This window comes from Heliangelus exortis, chromosome Z, assembly GCF_036169615.1.
Source record: "Heliangelus exortis chromosome Z, bHelExo1.hap1, whole genome shotgun sequence".
NCBI lineage: Eukaryota > Metazoa > Chordata > Aves > Apodiformes > Trochilidae > Heliangelus > Heliangelus exortis.
The window spans coordinates 38868907-38893524 of NC_092454.1; the positions used below are offsets into that span (position 1 = coordinate 38868907).

At 39.5% G+C, this 24618-nt stretch overlaps 1 protein-coding gene across 5 annotated transcripts in view; it reads right to left on the minus strand.

Annotated features, from left to right (window-relative positions):
* Nucleotides 1-24618, minus strand: part of TRPM6 (transient receptor potential cation channel subfamily M member 6) — a 91448-nt gene that overhangs the window by 41121 nt on the left and 25709 nt on the right. For all 5 annotated transcript variants that reach the window (XM_071729895.1, XM_071729894.1, XM_071729893.1 and 2 more), the window contains 11 exons: nt 20607-20781; nt 20026-20239; nt 19039-19163; nt 18031-18202; nt 16715-16889; nt 14951-15074; nt 12562-12634; nt 12341-12441; nt 3606-3740; nt 3047-3100; nt 1140-1280 (listed from right to left, as the gene is read on the minus strand). In XM_071729895.1, coding sequence (XP_071585996.1) covers nt 1140-1280; nt 3047-3100; nt 3606-3740; nt 12341-12441; nt 12562-12634; nt 14951-15074; nt 16715-16889; nt 18031-18202; nt 19039-19163; nt 20026-20239; nt 20607-20781 — 1489 coding nt within the window. The remainder of the gene's footprint in view (nt 1-1139; nt 1281-3046; nt 3101-3605; nt 3741-12340; nt 12442-12561; nt 12635-14950; nt 15075-16714; nt 16890-18030; nt 18203-19038; nt 19164-20025; nt 20240-20606; nt 20782-24618) is intronic.

Below are 24618 nucleotides of genomic sequence, written 5' to 3' on the forward strand. Positions count from 1 at the left end.
CGTATTTCATGAGGATACAGTGAGGAGTGTTACAGTTGCACAAATATCTCTTCTTAAGCATTATTTTAAGCCACTGACACACAGGAAGCTCTGTCTCTGCTTTTCTTTTCACTCCAAGTAACAGTTTTCATTATTTCTTCTCATTTTCCCTGATTAATCTGAGGTTCTCCTACTAGCCATGAAAGGAATACAGGGGAAAGGAGGGTTTTGTTGTTTGTTTTTAACATAAGTACTTATACAGAGTCCAGTTCTAGTCTGAAAGCTAAGGACAATCCTTATCCAGTAAATCTGTTTCTCCAATGATGTTGACAATTATGTTCAGCTAATTTAAGAAGTTTAAGCTCTTTTCAAGTTACTGGTTTTGGAAAGTCTACGGGGAAAATGAAAGCACTAACCACATTTTTGCACACTGTTGCTCTGAGGCAGCTTGTCTGCTTGTAGAGGTGAGGCTATAGTTATGCAGACACGACACGATGCTATGCCGTACAGTGAGACACCTTAAGCACCTCGAAGGTGCAGAGTGGCACGTATGTCCAAGCACAAGCCTGCACAAATCCACTACACCATGGGTACAGCCCGGCACAACCAGCATGTGACTTCTGCTGTGATGATCACTGTGTCATGGAAAAGCTCTGCCGGGCAAACGCAGCTCACTGGCCTGATCAGGAAGATGCATCACTCGCACTGAACTGCTTCTAAAATTTGGTTCAGGGATTTCCATGTCACTCTTCGCTACGTCATGGTGACATGCTCTAAGTCTAGTTCAGCACCTGCTGAATTAAGTATTTCTGTGATTTGGTTCAAGTTGCAAGAGCAGAAACATGCAACTGATTCGCAAAGGGGAAAATCACAGTTGTTACAGCCTTGTCATTCTTTACTGATGGATGTCAAAGAACACAACCCAGCTACCAGACACAAAGGTTAATTTACTCAACGAATTGTTAATTTAACAATCACCAGTGGTCCTGGGGAGCAGAGAGTAGTCTGTGGAGGGATTTGTCTTTTCTATTTGCAACTTTTCCACAGCTAGCACAGAGTCATAAAACATTTAACTGATGCTCTTCAGACAAACCACAATGACAACCTGAGCTATTTTCAATTTTCTTGACGATCGGTGGTGCTTATTTCACCGAAGATACCTTGTGTTTTCTGTAGAGATCATTGTATAGAATTCGGAAATTCTTCCTTGTATAACTGCTCCGATAAGCTCCACCAAGAAGGTACTCTATCACCAGCCCAATATCAATCAGTGATATTTTGTAATCCAAGGAAAGCGTATTCTGAAACACCAAATGTCACAAGCATTTCATGATGTTATTATATCCAACATCCAACCATGTCAGACCTCTGCTACTGCAAAAGGAGTCTGGAATGAGGCAAAACTGACTTTCACTAGTCTGAGGTTTTTTTTTCTAATAGACTTCAATGGCAAGACAGTATGGCCAGCTAAGGCCACCAAGCCCTAAGGAAAAGAAGACAACAACTGTTGAGAACTCTGGGGCAAAAGCACACCTCACAGGACACCAGTTCTGTCACTGAAAGTTAGGCAAGAATTTCTGACTACCCATAACTGCAGATACTTCTCTTCAATAAATAATATGTTTTATGGTATCAGGGAAGACTGCAATGTATCTCTAATCAAATGTAGCAGCAGAAAAGGTGGTCACACTAATGGAGAAAATACTCTGAAATACATGGTTTCATCACTCTGCTGACTGCCCAGCCACTGTGTTACCATATTCAGTGAGACTGTAGCTGCACTACCCGTTCACAGACTACTTGTGCATACTTAGAGAAGCTCAGTTGAAGAAGGCTTTTTGGTGTTAGACCTGTGTGCAGGTCCCAAGTGAGTTTAGCTTACCCAGCAGCATAGAAGGTTTTGAAACTGTGCACCCATTTTCTACCTAAATGCCACTATCGTGTTTACAGTTGCAAAAGCTTCCCCTTAGAGTTTTCCTAGAGTGTGTGAAGATGTAAATAGGCCCTGGGAGAGGAGTCATATCACAAAGTCAAATCACTTCAGTATCACTAAGACAGATTTCTCAGCCTGGAGAAGTTCAATGTATATTCAACACTGAAATTTTCCAGATCTATTGCATAAATTAGACCACAAATATGTCCATCAGTATGAGAAAACAAAGAAAATGGCTTGCTAGAGAGACCAGAATATTCACTTCACCTATATATAGAACCATCAATAGGACTGACACAGAAGTCACCCACAATAAGAAAATCATACCAGAAATCCCACTACATGAGACAACAGAACTCCACAGACTGTCAGACTTAGCATTTTACTTTATCTTATCATTCACACCATGGAAAGAATTAGCCAATTAATCTAATTTTGAATCTAGGAATCTCCTGCAGTGGAGACTAAATGCAAAGAACAGCTCATCCCTCCCTGACTAAGCAGATAACAGAAATATGAAATAAATTAACTGTGCATCTAACTAACAAGGTTGCCACTAAATTACTAATGGAGCCAGTGCTTCAAGAAGTAGTCATCCACTGCCACCTTCTGTTCTCCTAGGAAATGCAGCACATGAAAATTGTGTTATAGCTTATCACAGTTTTTGATACTGTTAAACAAGGAAAGACCTTTAGAAAAAACAAAAACAAGAAACCAAACCAAAGAAAAAACCCAAACATAACAAACAAACAAAATAAACAGAAAAAAACAACCAAACAAACAGGAAAGCAATGAAGCAATGAGTATAGTTACTACAAAAATTCACTAATTCTTTTTACAATCACTTCATAATGTCACTTCAGTAATGTGAGAAAGAGTCTGATCTACACTAGCTGCTTGGCTTTGAAATTAAGCTTCAGGACCCTGGGGAGCATTCAGTATTAGTATGCTAGTTAATTACTTAGGGGCATCAGTGTCATGAATATAAAAACCCTTACTAGATATAGAAGCATAATAATGAACGCATCATTTCTATTCCTAAAATTCCTCTCCATTACCTAATAGCAGTGTGCTAGTGAATACTAAAGTTCTGCATTACCATTTTTGCTCCACAACCTGTCCTGTATCTATTACCTGTTTCACATCTCGAACTAGGTGATGCAAAAGTAGATTTGATGGTCCTTGTTTCTGTAGTGTGAAAAGAAAAGATGGTAAATAACATATCACTTGTTATTAGAAAATCAATACAGTAAAAGAAAACAGTTAAAAGATCTGGGGGATAAACTACTGTGATTCAAATTCTCACCACCCAAATTTGCCCCAAAAATCTCTTCAAAAATATTTCAACACCAATCGGCAACACCTCTACAGTCTTAAAACTTGAAATTTTCTAGAAAGAAGGTGGTATCACTTTGGCTAAGCAATGTATCATTTTCAGAAAGATAAGCATGTATCATATATCAGATTAGACCTTCCATTGAGTAATCTGGTTCATGTCAATGACCCAGAAATAAAAAGCTGGAATACCAGTTCAAAAATCCAACATTAAAATCAAAATTATCAAAACCCATTAATTTTTTTTTCTAAAAGTCCTTCAGAAGAATGTGGCCTAATTATCAAATCTTTTCATGAAAACAGTATTCTTTCTAGGGGTTATTTTCTAAAGTGGTATGCTGGGATTTCAAATACTCACTGTATTGTACAGTTCTTCCAAACGAGATATGGTTAGGAAGCGGTGCATGTTCACTCCATGTTCTATTAACAGCTTCACAAAATCCACACGGTCCATCACTAAAGCATCTAGCATTGCCTGCTCCAAGGCACCAACCTCCAAAAGAACATAGATGAAAAAAAAGCTTAGAAAATTAAGATTTTTGGGGGGGGAGACAAATTAAACATTCTCAAACAGCTAGGGATCTCTATCAGGATGACTTGTCTTCACATATATTTTAAGTGAACAATGCAAAAGAAGAACATGCTGCAGGAAGCATCTGTGTTAAAATTTAACTGAAAGGGGGAGTAAAACTGAATCTCTATAAACCCAACGTCTGTAAAGACTTCTACAAATCTAACATTACAACCAGACTCCGATAATATATCATCTGATCTTTAATTTACTTCAGAAGCTAATGATTGATAATGGAGGGAGATGAGAGAAGCCTCTCTTGCTTGACACATGACAAGAGTCATTTCAAGTTACTGTATTCCAAGTTTTCTCTACAGAACTTGGAGTTCTCTAATGCTGACTTCTTTTCAATATGAGAGAGAATCTGTGTTGGGATAAACTGTCTCAAAGACATCACAAAGCAGGGCTATAGATACAACAATGACCAAATAATGAAAGCACTCTACTCAATGCACTGGCACAGAACTCAGCAGGATTTCTTCATGTGAAACAGCAAAGAATTTGCTATGTGAGGTTCATATAAATCTATAAAAAGAATTCCTACAGAATACACATGCATAGAAAATGCAGTGACATGGGCAGAATGAAAAAGATGTCACACCAATGGAAGAGGTGACTGTGCTATTGTTGGCGCTTGAAGTTAGTCCTTACCAGGTATGTGCTTATGGTTGGTGGAAGTGATATTAAAAGATGACCAATAAATATTACAGAATTTTCATATGCAAAAAGAAAACTTGTGCGCTGTTTCTGAATTAGTGGTGTTTCTCCCCAAAATATCTCAAAGTGACTATTCTTGTATTATTTTTACTCTAGCAGTCCTTACTTGTGATGGTGCTGTGCCTAAAGATTCTGGTAGCTACTAGAATGGCACTTTGCTGTAATGTCCATCTGAGACTGAGCTGATGCTTAAGGAGCATAGTTACAGCTGGCTACAATCCTTACTTTCTGAATTTTAGGACCAGGGTTCTAAAAAGAAATTTCCACAACCTGTGCATAATTGTGCATGTTTCCCTAAAACACTTAAGGAGGGTCTAGAGAATAAGTCATATGAGGAGTGTGTGAGCGAACAGGGGTTTTCTATCTTGGAGAAAAGGAGGCTGAGGGGATACCTTACCACTCTCTAAAACAATATGAAAGGAGGCTACAGTGAGGTGGGGGTTGGGCTCTTCTCCACAGTTACTGAGGAAATGGGCTCAGATTGCAACAGGGGAGATTCAGGTTGGGTATTAGGAGGAATTTCTTTACTGAAAGAGTGATCAAGCATTGGAACAGGCTGCCTAGGGAAGTGGTAGAGTCACCATCCCTAGAGATGTTCAAAAAAACATGCTGTTTGCTTGATTTTTTTTTGTTTTTTCTTTACAATGCACGAAGAAAACATTATTTATTATTTTTTTCTGAGTAGTCTAAAGAAAAACTTTCAGGAGTATGTATCATGGTATTTTTTTCCTTGGAGAAGCAGCAAGACATACAAGGCTTGTTTATTACAAGCTCTTTACATCCTACCTGAGGGGAACAACATACTCACTATTTGACAATGACTTTTCTTTTTAACTTGTTCTGAACAATTGCACTCTTCTTCAAAAAATACCAGAAGCAGAAGAGTGGGAGTAGTGGGACTGCCAGTGGAGCTGTAAGGCCAGAGAATGATCAAGGTATAAAAGAAACACAGAAGAAGATGAGGCTATTGCAGAAATGATAAAATAATTCATTGACTCATTGTTCACTACAGAACATGTTAGGAAAGTTCCTACATCAAAGCTCTTCTTTATTGCAGACAAATCTGAGGAACTGTGTCAAATTGAAGTGTCAGTAGAAAGAGATTATACAAGACATCTGCAAAGTGGTAGCAAACTGTCAGGACCAGGTGATATTCAACTAAAAGTTTCCAGAGGATTGAAGTGCAGCTGAACTCAACCCCCCTAACAGCAGAATGGTAGAAAATGCAGAACAGTAGAAAATACGGCAGTTGTGAAAAAAGCCTCAGGAGTGGAAATGTTGTCAAAGTATGGTATATCAATACAACTAGAACTTTGTAAGGGACAAACACAACAAAAATACAATAAGGAACTCATTTACCCATAGCAATATGGGTAAATACAGTAGAGTAAAAGGAAACAAGGTAGTTATTTTGTATAGTGAATTTAGTACTCTACCAGAGTTTTGGCAGAGACAATGAGAATAAGGCTGTCCAGTTGATACAGTACATTTGTATCCCCACAAAAGTTTTTGATGACTTCTTAAGAGGACTGTAAACAAATTAAACTGTTGCAAGGCAAAAGGTCTTCCAATTGTTTAATAGCTGATCAAATACTAGGGAAAAGGTTAATAACAGTGGTGGGACACCAAGAAAATCCCACATATTAAATACTCACTAAACAATAATTGCTGATGACACAAAAATGCTAATAATAATAAAACCAATTGAGAACAGGTGTAGAAAAATCTCATAATAGAAGATAACCAGCAAAAAAATCAGGTGAAATTCAGTATCAGTAAATGTGAAATAATGTGCAATTTGAAAATAATCCTACTTGCATGTCAGTCTTGAAATTAACTCAGAAAAACTATTGGTGGACATATTATCTGAAAGCAAGACTGCAAGCAGAATATTAGTTGTAAGCAATCAAAAAAGGCATACAGACTGAGGATTTAAACACAGATGAATACAGAATAATGTGTAAAATATTGGTATTTCATTAAATATCTTAATGAAGAGCCCCACATCTTGAATACTGGTACAGTGCTGATCTGCCTTTTATTCATTATTTCCCAAACACAGAGAATCACAGAATCATTTAGGCTGGAAAAGACCCTTAAGGTCATGAAAGCCAACCTTAAACATAACACTGCCAAGTCCACAACTAAACCATGTCCCTAAGCACTGCATCTATGTATTTTAAATACGTTCAGGGATGGTGACTCAACCAATTCCTTGTGCAGACTGTTTCAGTATTTGATAACGTAATAGTGAAAAAATTTTTGCTAATATCCAACTTAAAACTCCCCTGGCACAACCTGACGCTTTTATTCTATCACTTGCTACTAGGGATAAGAAACTAACACCCACTTCACTACACCCTCTTTTCAGGTAGTTGAAGAAACACTGCTAAGGTCATGGAGTCAAACACTCAAAAGTTATCGGATAATTTATCACCATGAATAATGGTACAATCAATCACTGCTCAATCGTATACTATGTTTCCCACGAGGCTTTAGTCTTATTCAGTTCACATAGTGAATGGGGCTTAATTAGCAAGGACCTGCTGAACATTTTGTTCTAACTGTATTGTTCCAGGTTTAGCACACCTCCTATTATTGACACACCATTTAAATTCTGGAAACAAACCAGACAATTTTGTACTATTCTTTTCAGTGGGTACACTACACCATTTATTTTTACCAGGTGTTATACTACACCATGGTATGACCATCTCCTCTTCATAGGTAGTGAACTGAGTCCAAAGAGATATCAAGCACAAAAAATCCTTTAATTCATGGATGCCCAATTCTAGACATTGTGGAAACAGTTCTCCATGTATTCAGCCTTATACACCACAGGAAAATAGAATCATAGATTACCAGGTTGTACGGGACTTCAAGGATCATCTAGTCCATCCCTTTTAATATCATTGCTTATGTGATCTGTCTCAGCACTCCATCAAGCTGAGACCCAAAACTTCACAAAGTTGGGGAATTTACTACTGCCCCTGGGACATCATTCCAATGTCTGACTGTCCTCATAGTGAAAAATTTTCCTCTTGTGTTCAATCAGAATCTCACCACGAGCAATTTGTGCCCATTGCACCTTCTTTTATCCATGTGAGTCTTTGTAAATAGGGAGTCCCCATCTTCTTTGTAGCCCCCCATTTAAGTACTGGAGCACTGTAATAAGGTTTCCCCTCAGCCTTCTCTTCCCAAGGCTGAACAAGGCCAGTTTTTCAGCCTCTCCTCATACAGCAGGTAGTATATGAGTTCCAATTCCTCCTATTTATTATCTCTACTCCTCTGATCATCCCTGTGGCTCTTCTCTGGACCTTCTCCAGGCTGTTCATATCCTTTTTATAAAGTAAGGAACAAAACTGAACGCAATACTCCAGGTGCAGTCTGATAAGAGCCAAGTAGAGCGGTATGAAGGCTTTTTTATCTCTGCTAGTGACCCTTTCTGATGCAAGCCAGCATCCTGCTAGGTTTCTTTGCGGCAGCAGCAGCAGCTCAACAGCTCATATTGAGTCTGTAGTCCACCAATGTTTTTCCACAAGGCTGCTCTCTAGCCAAGTGTATCTGAGTCTGAACTGCACTCCTGGATTATGTGCTCCCAGGTGTAAGACCTTACACTTTTCCACATTGAACTTCATAAAGTTCCTGTTAGCCCACTTCCCCAGTCTGTCTAAGTCATCCTGGAGGGTGGCTCTCCCTTCTGGAGTGGTGACACTCATCTTGGTGTCACCAGCAAACTTCATCATGGTGCTTTTGATCTCAACATCCAGGTCACTTATGAAGATGTTAAATAGCATCAGACCCAATATTAGTCCCTGGGGGACTCTACTTGTGACACATTGTCAGTTGGAGGGTGAACTATTTACTGTCACTCCCTGGGTACAGTACGTCAGCCAGTTCCCCACCCACTACACAGACCACTAGTCCAGACCAGCCTCAGGTGGATGCCATCTGGACCCATCGATTTGTATGGGTCAGGCTCCTGTAATACTTGATACACCAATTCTTCCTTCACTGATGATCAGTATCTGCATCAACTTGAACCTTTTTCCCTATGGCCTGAGACCTAGCATCGTTGGTAAAGATAGACGTGAAGAAGGTGTTGGGAACCTTTGCCTTTTCAGTATTGTTGGTGACTAGTTCACCTCTCCTATTTAACAGCAGGCCAATTTTATTCCTCTGTTTCTGCTTGCTATTAATCTATCTGAAAAAACACTTTCTTGAAGTTTTTGACATCTCTGGCCAAATTTAGCTCAATCTGAGCTTTTGCTTTCCTAACTGCTTCTCTGCATGCCCTGGTAATGGCCTTGTAGTTTTCAACCAGTAGTGTTCCACTTTTCAGCCTCTGGCACATTTCCCTTTTGGTTCTGAGCTGACCCAGAAGGTTGCAGTTATGCTACGGGGGTCACTTGTTCTACCTACTTCCCTTGCCTTTAGAGGGGATGAACTGGTTTTGGCTAACTAGGAGAGTGTTCTTGAAAAACTTCCAGTACTCACTACTCCCACCCCATTTACCTTCATGGAACCTTCCCATAGGATCCCTTCCAACTGAGCCCGGAGCAAGATGAAGTTTGATCTTAAAATCTAAAACCTTTGTTCTTGAATTAACCTTCACTGTGTTCAGCAGTATCCCAAACTCCACAAGATTATTGTCACTGCAGCCAAGTCTGTCACTAACGGAGATATCACAGAGGTTTTCTTGGCTAGTGAATAGTAAGTCCAGCTGTGCCTCATTCCTGGTTGGCACATCCAACATTTGTGTGAGGAAGCAGTATTCTACATATTCCAGGAAACTGACCGATATCAGGTGAGCTGCAGTGTTGTTCTTCCAACAAATGTCTGAGTAGTTGAAGTCTCTGATAAGGACCAGGTTTTGGTGACTCAAAGCTTGCCTGATTGATCATCTTGGTTTGGAGGTTGGTAACAGATGCTTAGTGTAAGGTCACCCTTGGAGAAAACCATTCTGACTTTCACCCAGAGGCATTCAATAGGGCTACCTCAATTGCCATAGTTGGCTTCTATACATTCAAGGTTTTTCTTAACATAGGGTGTGACTCCACCTCTTCTCCCCTGCCTGTCTTTATGGAACAGTCTATAGCCTTCTGTCACAGTCATGTGAATCATTCCACCATGTTTCATTTATTCTTATGATATCATAACTATCTGACTGGGCATGGAGATCCAGTTCCTCCTGTTTACTTCCCAGACTGAGTGCATTTGTATACATGCACTTCAGGAGGGTGACCTTTTGCTTCTCATTGAAGGAGACAGTTGAGGCACATTTTACGCTACTCTGGCTGGCCTGGTTTAATCCCAAATCTGTTGTAGTGGTGATGGTGGGATGATCCCTCCATCCAGGTCCTTCAGTTTAATGCATGCCTCACCAAGCTGTCCAGTTGGTACTGACGAGCCCAGTAAGTCCTAAATGTTTCCCACCCCCCCATTGGAGCTTCATTTAAAAGCCTTCTGATGAGTGTTCCTAGCTCCTGAGCCAGGATCTTTTTCCTGCTTTGAGATAGGTGTGTCATTGCATGGCTTATTATGTGAAAGCCTACTGATATTATCCCTTCCCCTATTAATATTGCTCCCTCCCCCCTTCACATCTAGTTTAAAGCCCTGTCAATTAGCCCAGCAATCTTCTGGGTGAAGACCCTCTTCTCCCTTCGAGAAAGGTGTCATTTAAGTGTCAACATCCCTGGTGCTGCATATGCCATACCGTTGTCAAAGAACCCTAATTCGTGGGGGTGACACCAGCCATGGAGCCCTGTGTAGGGTTATTTATTCTAGTGTTGTTGCCCATGACTGGAAGAACAGAAGAAAAGATGACCTGTGCACCAGAATCTCTCACCACTCTTCCCAAGGCCCTAAAGTCTCTTTTAATTGCTCTAGGACTGCCAGTCTTAACTTCCTCTCATCCTACATGAAAGATCAGTAGGCAGTAGTAGCTCAAGGGCCGCACCAGGCTAGGAAATTTCCTGGTGATGTTCCTAACCTGGGATCCAGCTAGACAGCATACATTCCTATGAGGGGGGTCTGCACAACAGATTGGCCTCTCTGTTCCCCTCAGAAAGGAGTCACTTATAACCCTTCTTTCTTCCCTTGAAGATAATGTTGTGATAGGGATAGTAGGTTTTCTTGAGCATGGACATACCTCTGGTGTAGGTTGTCCATTGTGCCCATCATCCATGTCTTCATTTGGTTGGACTTTCCCAACCACAACCTCATACCTGGGGTGTAGTGGCAGTGCAGTAGCACCTGGAGGGTTGAAGTGATTAAGGAAGGTCATCTGCTGCCTTGACCATGAACTAGTTAGTCTCTATTTGCTCCTCTCATCCATGTTACTACCTCTGGTCTGACAGGAGCAGGACACAGGGGGCCTCTGATCCTGAGTACTATCAGATGGCTACTCCAACTTCTGTTCTGGCTCCATCAGTCTATCTCCTGTTCAGCCCTCCTGATGTTCCTCAACCTTTCAACTACCTCTCGCAGTTCTGCCACCCAGCAGAGGAGATCATCCGCCCGCTCACAGCACATGCAGCACTTTCTGTAACTTCCTCTCGCTGCCAGGGAAAGGCTCTCACATTCCCTGCAACCCGGGACCTGGATGGCTGCCTACTTCCATGGGAACTGTCTCTGAGTTCCTGTGTTCATTCTGGCAGCTGCTGAGTGCTCAACTTTCTGCCAGGTGGAGACCGTAGTTATTCTCTTTCCCAGATGGTGGCAACGACCAGATCAGGATTCACCTGATCTGACAGAGCCGCCCTTCCGCCTATGTGGGCTTTCCCCATGCATCCTCCAGGTGCCATTCCAAAACGAGTGACAGGTACCTGCCTCACCTTTCACAGCCTGGACTGGTAGTCAATAAATTCAGCTCTCTTCTGTCAAATGATCAGCCACTGTCACTCGGAAAAACCATACGCACGGTCAGTTTTTCAATATTTGCATCGTAAAGAAAAAAGGCACTCGGGACGAGAAAAAACAACCTTGTATTTCTTGGAAGGAAAAACTTTAAAAGTACTTCTGGGAGCATCAGATATAATTTTATGGAAAAAATATTCTTACAACAAATGGGAATGCAATGTGTTCAGGAAAAATACTGTATTAAATTTATTATCCATAAAAACCTTATTATGCACAGAAAAATTCAGTTAAGAAGGGATATACTTAAGTACCAGATTACACCCAAAAACCTGAAAACTTTAATCTATAGGACTGATTCAATTGCTACTGTATGTTCTTCCACATGCATGAAGTAATAATAGCATCTGATCTCAAGAAAAAATACCTGAAATAATGTCATGATGCCACATTACCATAGTTAATTCTACCTTTTTCTTTGATCCGATAACACCACAAAGGACTGTCATTTACTGATTTCTGTTTCTGTCTGGAGCTAGGAAATCAAAAGCAACACTACTTTGGAGTTCACTCCTTTGGAGAATAGAGTACTCTGGGCTACAATGAAATATCCTTCACCACCAATAACTTAACAACAGCTTCAGTGAATACAAGTCCAAAATTACTATTCTGTTTAGAAAAGAGCAGTGAAAACTGTGTGAATTTCAGATATCATCCCTCTACTTTATGTAAGTGAATGCATTTGATTTTTCATCTGATGCACTCTGCAGTTGAATACTTCACAACTTTTAGGACAATGTCTCTTCAAAATCAAAGATGCTTACTCCAGAAGATCAACTCCAAGCATCAACCTATTCCTTAATTAAAGCCTGACAAATGCAAATCATGGAAAATTAGTCATCATAGTGAAGTGTAAAGCAACAGTGAAAGATAAAACAAAATAGTACCTTCCAGTGTTGTCCATACACTAATACATGTTTCTTGGCAATGTCGAGCCGGTTCCAGGCCAACGCCAAATCTAGCTGATCGGAAGCAGACATATTTGTGCCTAGCAAACAAGCAAAGAACATTGCATTTTTCACACACTGATGTTACTCCTTTGCTTTGAAAAGGTAATCCAGTGGGACTGTATGTCAGACAAAAACAGGTCACACTTGTATACAGGTACCTTTCAAGAGTGCAGTCAGAATTGCCAAATCAGTGTCCTGCTGATCTTCTGACTCCGCATCAAATACGGTTATCTGTTAGAATTGCAGAAGTATACTATTTGAGGTGAGGCAGAGAAGTTATTTCTTCTTGTTAAGGGCTGTGGTAGATTAAACCATACATATTTCAACACAAACAATGGCAAAGATCTAGACATTTTTTTCCTTTGTTTCAGACAGGAAATGTAGGCAAGCATCCTAGGCAAACTGGAATTCCACCTAATGCCTAACAACATGAGTCTATTTACTTTATCCTTTAAAGCTGTGAAGTGTAAAAATAGAACATGGCTAGTATTTAGAGTTTTCAGCTAGAAAATAGACATCCAAATGAAGTACAAGAAAAATAATAAAAACATATCGGATAGTTTCCATATTAGCAATCATTGCTATGATTGTCATTACACACATGACAAATACTTGGTACTTCATCATATTTGAAAAGTTATGGAAGTTTGGAGAGTTCCCACTGAATGAAAAAGGGGAAACATAACCCCCCTTTTTAAAAAGGCTAAAAAAAAGGAAGATGCAAAGAGCTACAGACTGATCACTGTCACCTTTCTGCTCAGCAAGACCATGTAGCTAATCCTCCTGGAAACTATGCTAAGGCATATGGGAAACAGGTGACCGGTGAGAGCCAGCCAGGCTTCACTAAGGGCAAGTCATCAAGTCATACCTGATAAATCTGATGGCCTTCTACAACAGGGCTACAGCATTGGTGGATAAGGGAAGAGCAAATGATATCATCTACCTGGATTTGTGCACAGCATTTGCACGCTATGCATCCACTGTTTCACATTTCATCTTTGTCTCTAAAATGGAGAGGCAGATTTGTCAGGTGGGACAGTCAATTAGCTGGAATGGTGGCACTCAGAGTCAATGGTTTAATGTATACGTGGAAATCAGTGACAAGCAGTGTCCCTCAGCATTCTGTATTGGCACCAGGATTATTTAATACCTTTGTCAGTGACATGGAATGAGTGCACCATCAGCAAGTTTGTGGATGACACCAAGTTGAATGGTGTGGCTGATACTCTAGTACAACATTTTAGAAGGGCCTTGACAGGCTTGAGAGGTGGGCTGATGTCAACCACATGAAGTTCCAAAGGCCAAGTGCAAAATCCTGCATCTGAATTGGGACAATCCCAAGCACAAATACATACTGGGTGGAGAATGGATTGAGAGTATCCCTGAGGAAAAGAACTTGGGGGTGCTGGTTGATGAAAATCTCAAAAGGAGCCTGCAGTGTGTGCTTGCAGCCCATAAAGCCAACTGTATCCTGGGCTGCATAAAAACAAGCATGTCCAGTGTGTCTACAGAAGTAATTCTTCTCCTGTACTCTGCTCTCATGACATCCAACCTGGAGTACTGTGTCCAGCTCTGGAGTCCCCAACACAGGAAGGACATTGAGCTCTTGGAGCAAGTCCAGAGGAGGTCCATGAAAGTTATCAGAAGGATGGAGTGCCCCTCTTCTAAGAACAGGCTACAAGAGCTGGGTTTGTTCAGCCTGGAGAAGAGAAAGATCTGGGAGGGAGGGAATATGGACACCTTAAGTCTTCCAGTACTTAAAGGGATTATAGAGAAAAAATGGAGAGTGACCCTTTATTAGGGAGTCTAGTGATGGTACAAGGGGTAATGGTTTTAAACTGAAAGAGGGTAGATTTAGAGTAGATATTAGCAAGAAATTATATTCTCTAAGGGTGGTGAGACACTGGGATGGGTTGTCCAGAGAAGCTGTGGGTACTCCCTTCCTGAAAATGTTCAAGGTCAGGTTGGATAGTGCTCTGAGTAACCTGATCTAGTGGGAGGTGTCCCTGCCCATGGCACAAGGGTTGGAACTAGGTGATCTTTAAGGTCCCTTCCAGCCCAAGCCCTTCTGTGATTCCATTACTCTGCTGCCACATGAGCACCTGAGCTGCTAAGCATGCCAGCACATTTCAAAAGTGTGTTTCAATATTCAGAGACAAGTTACAGTACAAATCTGTTACAACTAGAGGAAGAGATGGAAACGTTTATGAATTACAGGTAACATACTACTTGAGTAGAAAAAAAAAAGGAATTTCTTGATCTTTCTTGAAAAAACAAAACTCTAGTCTAGTCTTTTACTAAAACAAGAAAGGTTGTAATTTCACGAGCAGCCAACAAGACTTGAGAACTATGTCTGAATACTAACTAAGCATGCTCTTCGGAGCTACCCAAAATATAAATGAATATAGGCACTTCCATGATATAACTGTATTAGAGATAAAGTATTATTTCCACAACTGCAGTGTCCATGCCAAAGCACCACAGAAGGACCAGAAAGGATAACAGTAAATGAAGGCAGCCTAGACTCAGAGCATTAACCACACTCACGAACTCTCGGTGTTCCATGCATTCCATCAAAATGTGAAAGAGATGACTGGACTGTTTCTGTCCCAGGCTGAATGTGTTTTGAATCATCACTAAGATCTCCTCCTTCACTTGAGGGCGCAACTCCCTGAAAACCAGATATACAAGCAAAAAACAAGTATATTTTTAGCTACTTCTTACTAGCTCAAGACACCTCAGTAAAAGATAAAACTTGTGCTGAGCAGAGTCATGCAGAGAATTCATTTCTGTTTCTCTATTGACTTATTCCTGCCTTTATAAAACAAAACAGAGCAAAGGCATCCCATAATATGAATTATTATTTACATAGGCATTAATTCTGGCCATACACATATAGTATTGGAAAAAAGACAAATAAAAAGGTAACCATTTTCAAGGTACTGTTAAAAATCACTGAAGTTTAGAAATTTTTTTCTTTCTTTCAATAATCATATTAAATTAAATTAATTAAATTAAAAATCAAATTAAATTAAACTCCTCATTGTTTGTTCAATAGGCTTCATTTTGAGGCCACCTTTTTTCCTCTCATTTATCTTTGAAATGGTGGGATTTTTTTTAAAAGATCAAAAATATGGAAGAAAAGGAAAGTGAAGAAAAAAAATTCAATACAGCACACAAGGGAAAAACACCACTTGCCCTAAAAGACTACTTAGAAAAGAAAGTAAATAAATATTTAAGATATCAACTCTATTAAATGGCTCTCTTTCTTTAAATTGGCATTAACACAGACCACCTTTTAAAATTCTGATTTTTCCTTTAAAAGCCCTTTTGCATTTGAAAAACTTTCAGGGAAGTATTAATTGGTTATACAAACATATACGTGTATATATTTTTCCACTTTGCATGCAAAATTGTTGTCAAGGTAGGTTTACTAGAGTCTCCAGCTGAAGTTGCATGGGAGGTGACAGCCAGACGATGACAGCAAGTTTGGGTTACCACTTCAAAACCAAAACCAAGGAACCTTAGTTCTCCTCCTACTGCAGCCTACAGTTGCTCCTACAGCAACTAACCACAGCCCAGAAGTAAAAGTCAGCAAAAGATCATGACAGGGTCATTACTAGAAGTGATGTGAGGGTTAATATAAAATGCCAGCTAGTAACTGTTCAGAGGTCACGTTGACCTTACAGAAGCTAACACAGAATGCTTGTTTAAGAAAGCTAAATAATAGTTTGGGGTAGCTATAATTTATAAGGGAAAACATGTATCTAACTAATGGCCTTGAGATGAGAGCGAGAGAACATTCCGGGCTTTAAGATAAAATATAGCTAATTCAGACAAATCAACCTGGGCTGAAGGACATGCCCAGAGAAGAAGATATGAAAAGTTTACCCAGAGAAGGACCTTTGCTTTTTACTTGATCCCATGACCACCAACGACCACCACCAGGAGACACCACGCAAGCTCAGAAGGGAGGAGATTAGGAAAATGACCTCTTGGGACTAATTTTAATACGAAGCAGGAGTAGGTGATGCATATGTATAGGCATATTGGGAAATCTAATGAATATGTAAAACTTCAGCGTACATAACAAAAGCCTGATTGCGAGACTGGTGTGCAAGTTAGGAGAAGAGATCGATACCCCTTGCAGCTGTCCCTGGAATAAAACATACCTCTTTAAAACTTTCCAAGTTGTATAGTCGTTTTCCTCAAGTTAGAAGCATCAGAAATTACCTCTGTGGTTTTGAGACAGGATTTTTCAGGTGCCTCCCAATAGGACAGACCAAGCAGGAGAAGCATTGTACTACTTACCCCGTATCACCTGTGTGTTTGTGGATAAAAGCCAGGATATCTGCAGCTCTGCCAGTGCCCTCATAGACCACCACTGGAACAGCTGGGCTGGCCCTCATGTACTCCCACACCATTAGGATCACATTGGGGCCTCCTTCCACCACCAACCCAACTACAGGTACACCTTGGCCCATTCCTGTTTCAAAACACACCTAACCAGTTACAAGCAGGTCTCAGTCAGACAAAAAACCTGAAACACTGGGCTAGTAAGTACTCATGAAGGAGTCTCATATATGGTTCAACAGAGAGGAAATAATGCCTTCACCATCTCTAATTTGACTTAAACTTTTTAAAGACTCCACAGAACCTCTGCAACCAGATAAAAAAGACCATAAAAGCCTCCTGACAAAACTCTAAGAAGCCCCAGCACTGGAAAGGAGAAACATTCTTCAGAATCTTTACAATAGATCTGATGTGCAGGAGCACTGACAGAGTTTGAAATCTTGTCCATATCCATTTCCTTACCTACACATAGAAAAATAATCAAGCCCTTCTTTACAGACCTCCTCAAACTTTCATAGCGCCAGGGTGATTTTTTTAACAATCAGAAATAAATTTCAAGTAAGATGCCACAGAAATTGAAAACCAAGAGAAAGTCCGCCTTGCAACAACTTGCAGTAAGAAAATATTTAAGAAGCTGAGTAAGATGCTGTAAATATAAACAAAGTAAAATGGGGTACATTTCTAAGTCTGTAAATACTGCAATGTGAGCAAATGTAGGAGAAAAGGATTCAACATCCGAACCTGCTGATGTCTTTTCAACATATCTCAAGATTTAAATCACTAAGAGGGAACTTCCACAGATACTTTATACAAGATAGCATATAAAAAGAAATACTTGTCTATGTAATATATGTTTACTTTTTTCTATACCATAGCTCAGTTACTGTATAGGCAAACATCCGAAATTTTGAGACCTGACAAACAAACATTGGCCAAGGAGTTCTTCTCAAAGACAGTCTTTGTTTCTATATCTGAGACAGTCACACACTTGCAAAGTAAAAGAGTGATGAGGATAATGAATTGGGGAAGAAGGATTCAAATTCCACTGAGAAATCAAAATGTGAGTTAGCCCAAATGCACAATACTTTATAAAACTGCTGTCCTTCTAATGTTCATGATATTCAGAGTTCAAGACACATGCAAATAATAACATTCACCCACTGTAACATTCTAAAGCAAATGAAAACATATAGCATGTAATAGAAAATGTCAAGTACTTCCATGACTTTTAGGATAGGTTTTTCTGTCATAAACCTGACCACAGCAATACTCACTTGTGTGAATTTTCTGAAGTGATATATACTTCTCCAAATTCCTCCTGAGCATCATTTCATTCCCATATTTCCCTACTGTCCCATCATCTGCCATCAGAAAATGAGAATGCATACTGTTGAGGGTACTTAGCTTGCTGAGTGGATTACCAAGAGTCTGATACAGGCAAACTACCTAGGAAAACAAACAAACAAACAAACAAACAAAACCAAAAACTAACCAACAACCAACCAAAGAAAAAAATAAATAAATTTAAAAATTCAAAGAAGCCAGTAATATATCATTATTTATATTGCCTCAATTGTATTTATTCGTCATATTGTAATCTTACAAAAGCCTCCATCATGTTTTTTCCTGCTTTGCTCAAATATGGGTTTTCATTTTATACTTAACAGAAAAAAACACACAATACCACAGAAAGCATTTCTGAGTAGGCTTGCAGTCCTTAAGTAGGGTCACTGCCTGCCTTTCTTGCTTACAGTTGAAACAAAATGGCATGTTTTTCCTAGCTGCTTTCCCATTAAAAGCATGTGAGCCATCATTTATCAGGAATTATTTCATGTTGCTTGTCAAGTGGTTTTAGAGTTATGTAGACTGTGCCCTCACATAGGCACTTATATAGAGTTCTAGTTCATTAATAAGAAGCAAGCACACTAACAGCCTATTTGTGTTTACCATTAAGCTGATTGCTCATCCTGAATTACATTAATATAGAAATACATCATGTGCAGCTACAAGAGAATGGCCAAATTAATTACAGAAATTGAAAAAGGAATGGCTATTTCCTGTAAGAATAGAAATACTTATAAACTATTCATTTGCATATAAAAAGCAAAATACAGTGCCTCAACATGCCATGGAATTCTACCGCTGAGTAAAATCTATGCCTCTATTACTGAAAAAAAAAAAAATCAAATCCATGAAGTGAAGTGAGCAGAAAATAAAGTATGAAAGAAAGCTATGCCATCCCTTGAACATGAAAGCTTGTATTTTAAATATGTTCAACTCACATCTTTTCCAATTAGATCCCTCTGGTTCTCAATGATGCCCCATGGAGGAATTCCAACAGCACAGATCTTCCTCAGATGTGGTGAGGCACGGCCTTTCAGTGCATCCCCCACATGCCTGGACACTCCTAAGCAGACAATTAAATCATCATTTTTCTTATACATTTGGAGACCTGCTGCATGACACCAATGAAAGGCTTCCCACCATCTAATTAATTTTTTGGTTATTTCAAGCAGAAATAAACCATCTCACCTCACTTGTACATTTGATGCGCACAGCGGGAATTGTAAGGCTCAGATATAATTCAACAATGCTGCAAACTCAACACACATTTGGAATTAATAACACTCATGTATGTTGCTAATGGTGCTTTCTACCTCCATTAAAAATTCATTATTTAAATAAATGTACAAAACAGTTGTCCTGTAAAGTCACTGGTTTGAATAAAAGTTAAAGAAGTAAAACTTTCAGAACTGTGGCTTACTGAGCACCTCAGTTTTTGAGAGAAATCTGCAGGGACTTTCAGATACAGGTTAGATAAACAGGTTAGTTTATGGATTATTATAATTCAAGATTCCTTATTTATAAAACCCAAGTTAAATTTGGATTTGCCAAGTCATTCAAAAACACCAGTCACAGTCCTCTGTATCTAAATATCTTTTTAAAGTAAAAAAATTGACTGCAAATAAGTTCTGTTATCTGCTATCAGTGTTTCTTATTACATGCAGAATACTTGCTATTTAACTAAAAGAAGTATTATTAAATATACTCAGAATGTCTCTTAACAGTAGAGGAATGTGACTTCACTCTTTGTTATATGTATCTCCTTTAAAAAAAAAAAAAAAAAAAAAAAAAAAGGATTTTTCATTTTGGGATAATATACAACAAATTATCAAGCAATTTCATTATATTTGCCCTAGATGTATATGTTCATATACAAAGAAAGAACACCAGTGGAAGACTGAAACAAAGAAAAACAATTACACTACCGCTGTTGATGCCTTCTGTAATTATCCATGCTCCGGTAGTCTCAGCAGCCTTCACCAGTCCTTTGCTGAAAACCTGCTTGACCTTTGAGGGAAGCTTGAAATCTTGAATGCCTCCATGAACAGAGATCACTAACTTTGGCAACTCCATCTGCCATTCTTTAACCATCAGGTGCAACAGCTGATCCAAATTGCTATCATAAGAAAGTCGAATATACTGGAAGAAACAATAGTAGGTAAAATAAGAATCTTTTACATACTACAAGGGAAGAAACTCCAACATCTTATGAAGTTCTCAGCATTAATGTCTGAAAGATATTGTTCAGGATTAGCAACTTCACACTACAGGTAACATGAAAAGCACAAAAATACATCAATGTGCAATACAGACAGCAAGCCAGACTAAGCCTAATCACAGTGAAGCTAAGGGTAAAAATATAACACACATGTTCTACTATAAGTTACTTTTAGATTCCCAAGATCTCTTTAGACAAACAATCTGATATTCACCTAGAACCACCTTTTGTTGTTCTTATGCTGAAATCACAAAAAGAACTAGGACACATAAACCCAGCACCTGTTACCTTGGCATGGTAAGTGTGGTCTCCATCTTGAAAATTGATTGTACCAAATGCATCTGTTGGACTCGACTTCGTGTGGTTTTTCACAGACCATTCACCTCTCTGTGAGGCAGCTGGATAAGCAGGCCAGCTACAATCTACTCCTGGGTGATCTCCAATTAGCCGTCCACAGCAACATCTTACATTAAAAATAAAAAAAATTATTTTCTACAAACACACTTGCATTCATCTCTAGGACCTCCATCAGAATAGCCCAAATAGCTTTTTCTACAAAGGATATTGTATTTTTCTGGCACAGAATATAATACAAACAGATTAAAAAAAAATCTCAAAATGTCAAAACGTTAAATAAAATCATAAATATATTTTGTTGGATGCTGAATTGTTCACTACCTGATGGACACTAGTAACAACTAAGTAGGCTGGAGTAGGTGATCTTCAAAGGTCCCTATCGATCCAAACCACACTGTAATTTGGGTGACTATAACAGTCTGAGTCCCATTTAGTCCTTCTGACTCATGCAATGCAGTTTAGATTTACTGGTCTTCTATATGAGACTGCAGAGGAGTTTCTTAGGACACCAAAGCTCGCTATGGTTATTAGCAAAATTTACTTCTGCAGGTTATTCTAGGCTTTAAAAAAGATCTAGGAGTTACTGACATTAATCAAGAGAAGAGCAACTCTCATCTAGAGAGGACTTCAGAGTAACCTTCATCCTAGCCTTCAAACACCACCAAAGTGCATATACAAAATACAAAACTGAGGTGCAATGTTAAATGAAATTTAGCAGACTTGTGACATTTAAGACTTGTGACTGGGTGAGCAACCCAGATTCCAAATTCACTCAATTCTACTGTCATACAGGCTTTGATGGGCTCCAGACTTCTACAGGATTAACTTCAATGTAATATATAGTGACATTTGACAGCCCAGTTTTCCTCTAGACATTTCAAAAGTTAATGTAAAATAACAGTATTGCCAATAATTCCAATCAATTGATTGCAAAAGACCTCTAAGGTCACCTCATGAAACTGTCAACACCCACCTCCTAATAAGATAAGTAAAATATATTTCTTAATATCTCTATCTCCATGCCCACTAGAGCGTGTCCTGAAGTGCCTCATCTACATGGTTTCTAAATACTTCCAAGGCTGGTGACTGCACCACTCCTTTGTGCCTGACTGCTCTGTCAGTAAAAAAATTCTTATTATTATCAAGTTTAAACTTCCCCTGGTGCAACTTCAGGCCATTTCCTCTACTCCTATCATTATTTACTTGAGACAAGAGGCCAACACCCACTCCCCTGCAACCACAACCTCCTACAGGTAGCTGTAGGGAGCAATAAGGTCTCCTCTCAACCTTCTCTTCTCTAAACTAAACATCCCCAGCACCCTCAGCCCCTCCTCATAGCTCCTGTTCTCCAGACCCTCCACCAGCTTAGTTGTCCTTCTCTGAACTGAACTGAACGGAGAGAAGTTCTTCCCTTTTAGTCGCTTAAGATACCAAAAAGCTTCCAGCAACCCAAAATCAATTATTGCCTTGGGACTCAGACAAATTACCTGTGGATATAGGGGCAGGTTAGAAATTAATATCTTCAAAACTCTGAACAGTTATGCTGAGAAAGTTTTCAGTGAAGATGAGTGAGAACTAACTAGTGAAAGAGAAACAGACTAAAAATAACAAAGAAACAATCAAAACAAACAAAAAACCCACACCCAGAGCACATTAAGGAAGTGAACCGATTTAGAAACATACTTTCTGATACCCAGAATCTATGAAATTATGTTTGCACTCCAGTTTTTCAACACAGATAGGTTACATTTTATTGATCAATGCTCTGCAAAATCAGATTGGAGAAGGAAGCCTCGCACAATCCTTCTGATTTTTAACTCAATTGGAAAAAAGATTATTCAGTAGATAACTAAAGAGTTGTAGGAGTCTAGCACCACAAAAAAGACTTTAGCTCTATTATCATATGTATGATGATGGTTAGCGAGAAATCAGAAGGCAATAATGACTATCAAAAATGCCAAATTTTTGTCAAGCTAATTCATCATGGATTAGCTAGCCTAGATGACCTACACCTTTTCTCTAGATGCAACAAATAGCAGAATATAGCACAGAAATCCAGGGACTTGCCAAAAGGAAGTCAGGCATATACTCAAAACCAAATTTTGGGAAAATGAAGAGGAAATTACCTAGGTGGGTGCAGGGAAAGACTCACAGAGGGCTTTAATTGCCAAGTTAGTCTAACTGGAAGTACTACCTGGTCTGGCTCACTGCATGACTTCACAAACATTTGCACTGTGGAGATGGCAGGGGTAAAAAGCAAACAAACAAACAAGCAAACCAAACAAAAAAACCCCAAACAAACAAAAACAAAAACAAAAACAAAAACAAACAAACAAACAAACAAAAAAAAACGAAAACAAACAAACAAAAGTAGTTGATCTAGGGACCTAATCTGGGTGACCCGAAAAGCAAAACCCATTGTAATTTTGCCTTCTCACAGGCAAACCACATCAAGTTCATAAGCTACATAAAAAATATACAAGCTGTAACTTATATAGTAAGCCATCCACACTAAATCACTTGCAGATAAACAAATTACTATTTCAAAAGACTGTGAAGGACCAGCACAGATGGAATACCACTGCTGCCATTGTGCTGTCAAACAGCATGTGGACTCAGTATCCACATTTGGAGTCACTATTTAGACATATCTAAACTAAAAGTGTTTCAGAGCAATGTAGCTGCAAAGCAGACAAAACAAGGGAAGCAGATTCAGATAAAATATACTCTGGGGAAGCACAAGGCCATTGACTATACTTAAGAATCTGCCTTCACATATCAAAGGAAGGACCAGAAGAAAGAGATAATTTGGATTTCATTACTGGTGTTCAGACAACAAATTTATCAGAGGCTTAACTACTAGCAACTTTGTTCCTGTTTTTTCCGGCTTGTTTTAGGGGGATTACAGTGTAACAGACACCAAAAGTTAGGAAAAAATGATCTGCAGATAACAGATAAGTAAAAATATACATATCCTGTTGTTCTTTAGTCCTGAGCATATCTTCTGTACACTGTACTGCTCCTAGAGTGGTCTCACAATACCTAGATCTTTCATCCAGGAGTCATTCTAGAAGAGAGAACCAACAGCAGTCCAGTCTAGATACTACAATACTTTTCATAACTCACTTAGATACCACATAGCACTGTCAGACTCAGAAAATGCCAGTGCTTGGAAGGACAACACTGAAAAGCAACCAGATTCATCATCAATGGATTACATTTTCTAAAAACAGAGTTTCTAAAACCACACCATCAAACTGTGAGCACAGAATGACTATCTGTCTCACACATAAGCAGCCCTTCCAAGAACAGCAAGAGCTGAAGCAACCTACCTTTTCAAAAGCTGACATCAGACAGAAAGGAACTAACCATCTGACCAGAAAAACCAGTAACCTTGAAAGTGAGAGGCCAAATGAACACTGAAGTGTTTTATTAATTAGCATCATTTTTACTATAAGAAGGCCATGGTCCAAGAGCCAGAGCAGGGCAGGGACTGTCTCCTCTGCTTGGTGCTTGACACTCCTCTCTGGGTGCAGCTTCCTCCTGTTTGGGTTCCCAGCATGGGAACAAAAGTGACAAACTGGTTGGAAGTGAGGGGAGGCCACCAACATGGCAGAGGGGGCCACTGTCCTTTAAGGAGAGACTGTAGGACCAGGGCTGGTTCAGTTGGGGAAAGGGGCAACTTTCAGGGCAACCAACAGCATCCCCAGTACTGATGGGGATGGAGGAGACACAGCTGGGCTCTTCACAGTAGTGTGTGGTGGTAGAGCAAGAGACAGACACACAAGCTGGAATACAGAAGATCCTGACTGGAAATAAGGAGAAGGTTTCTTTCTGGGAGGACAGCTCAGCAATGGAGCCAGGGCCTGGAGATGATGTGCTGAATCCATCCCTGAGAGTTTACACAGCAGCTGCGTGAAGTCTTTAGCAGCCTGGGCTGAGC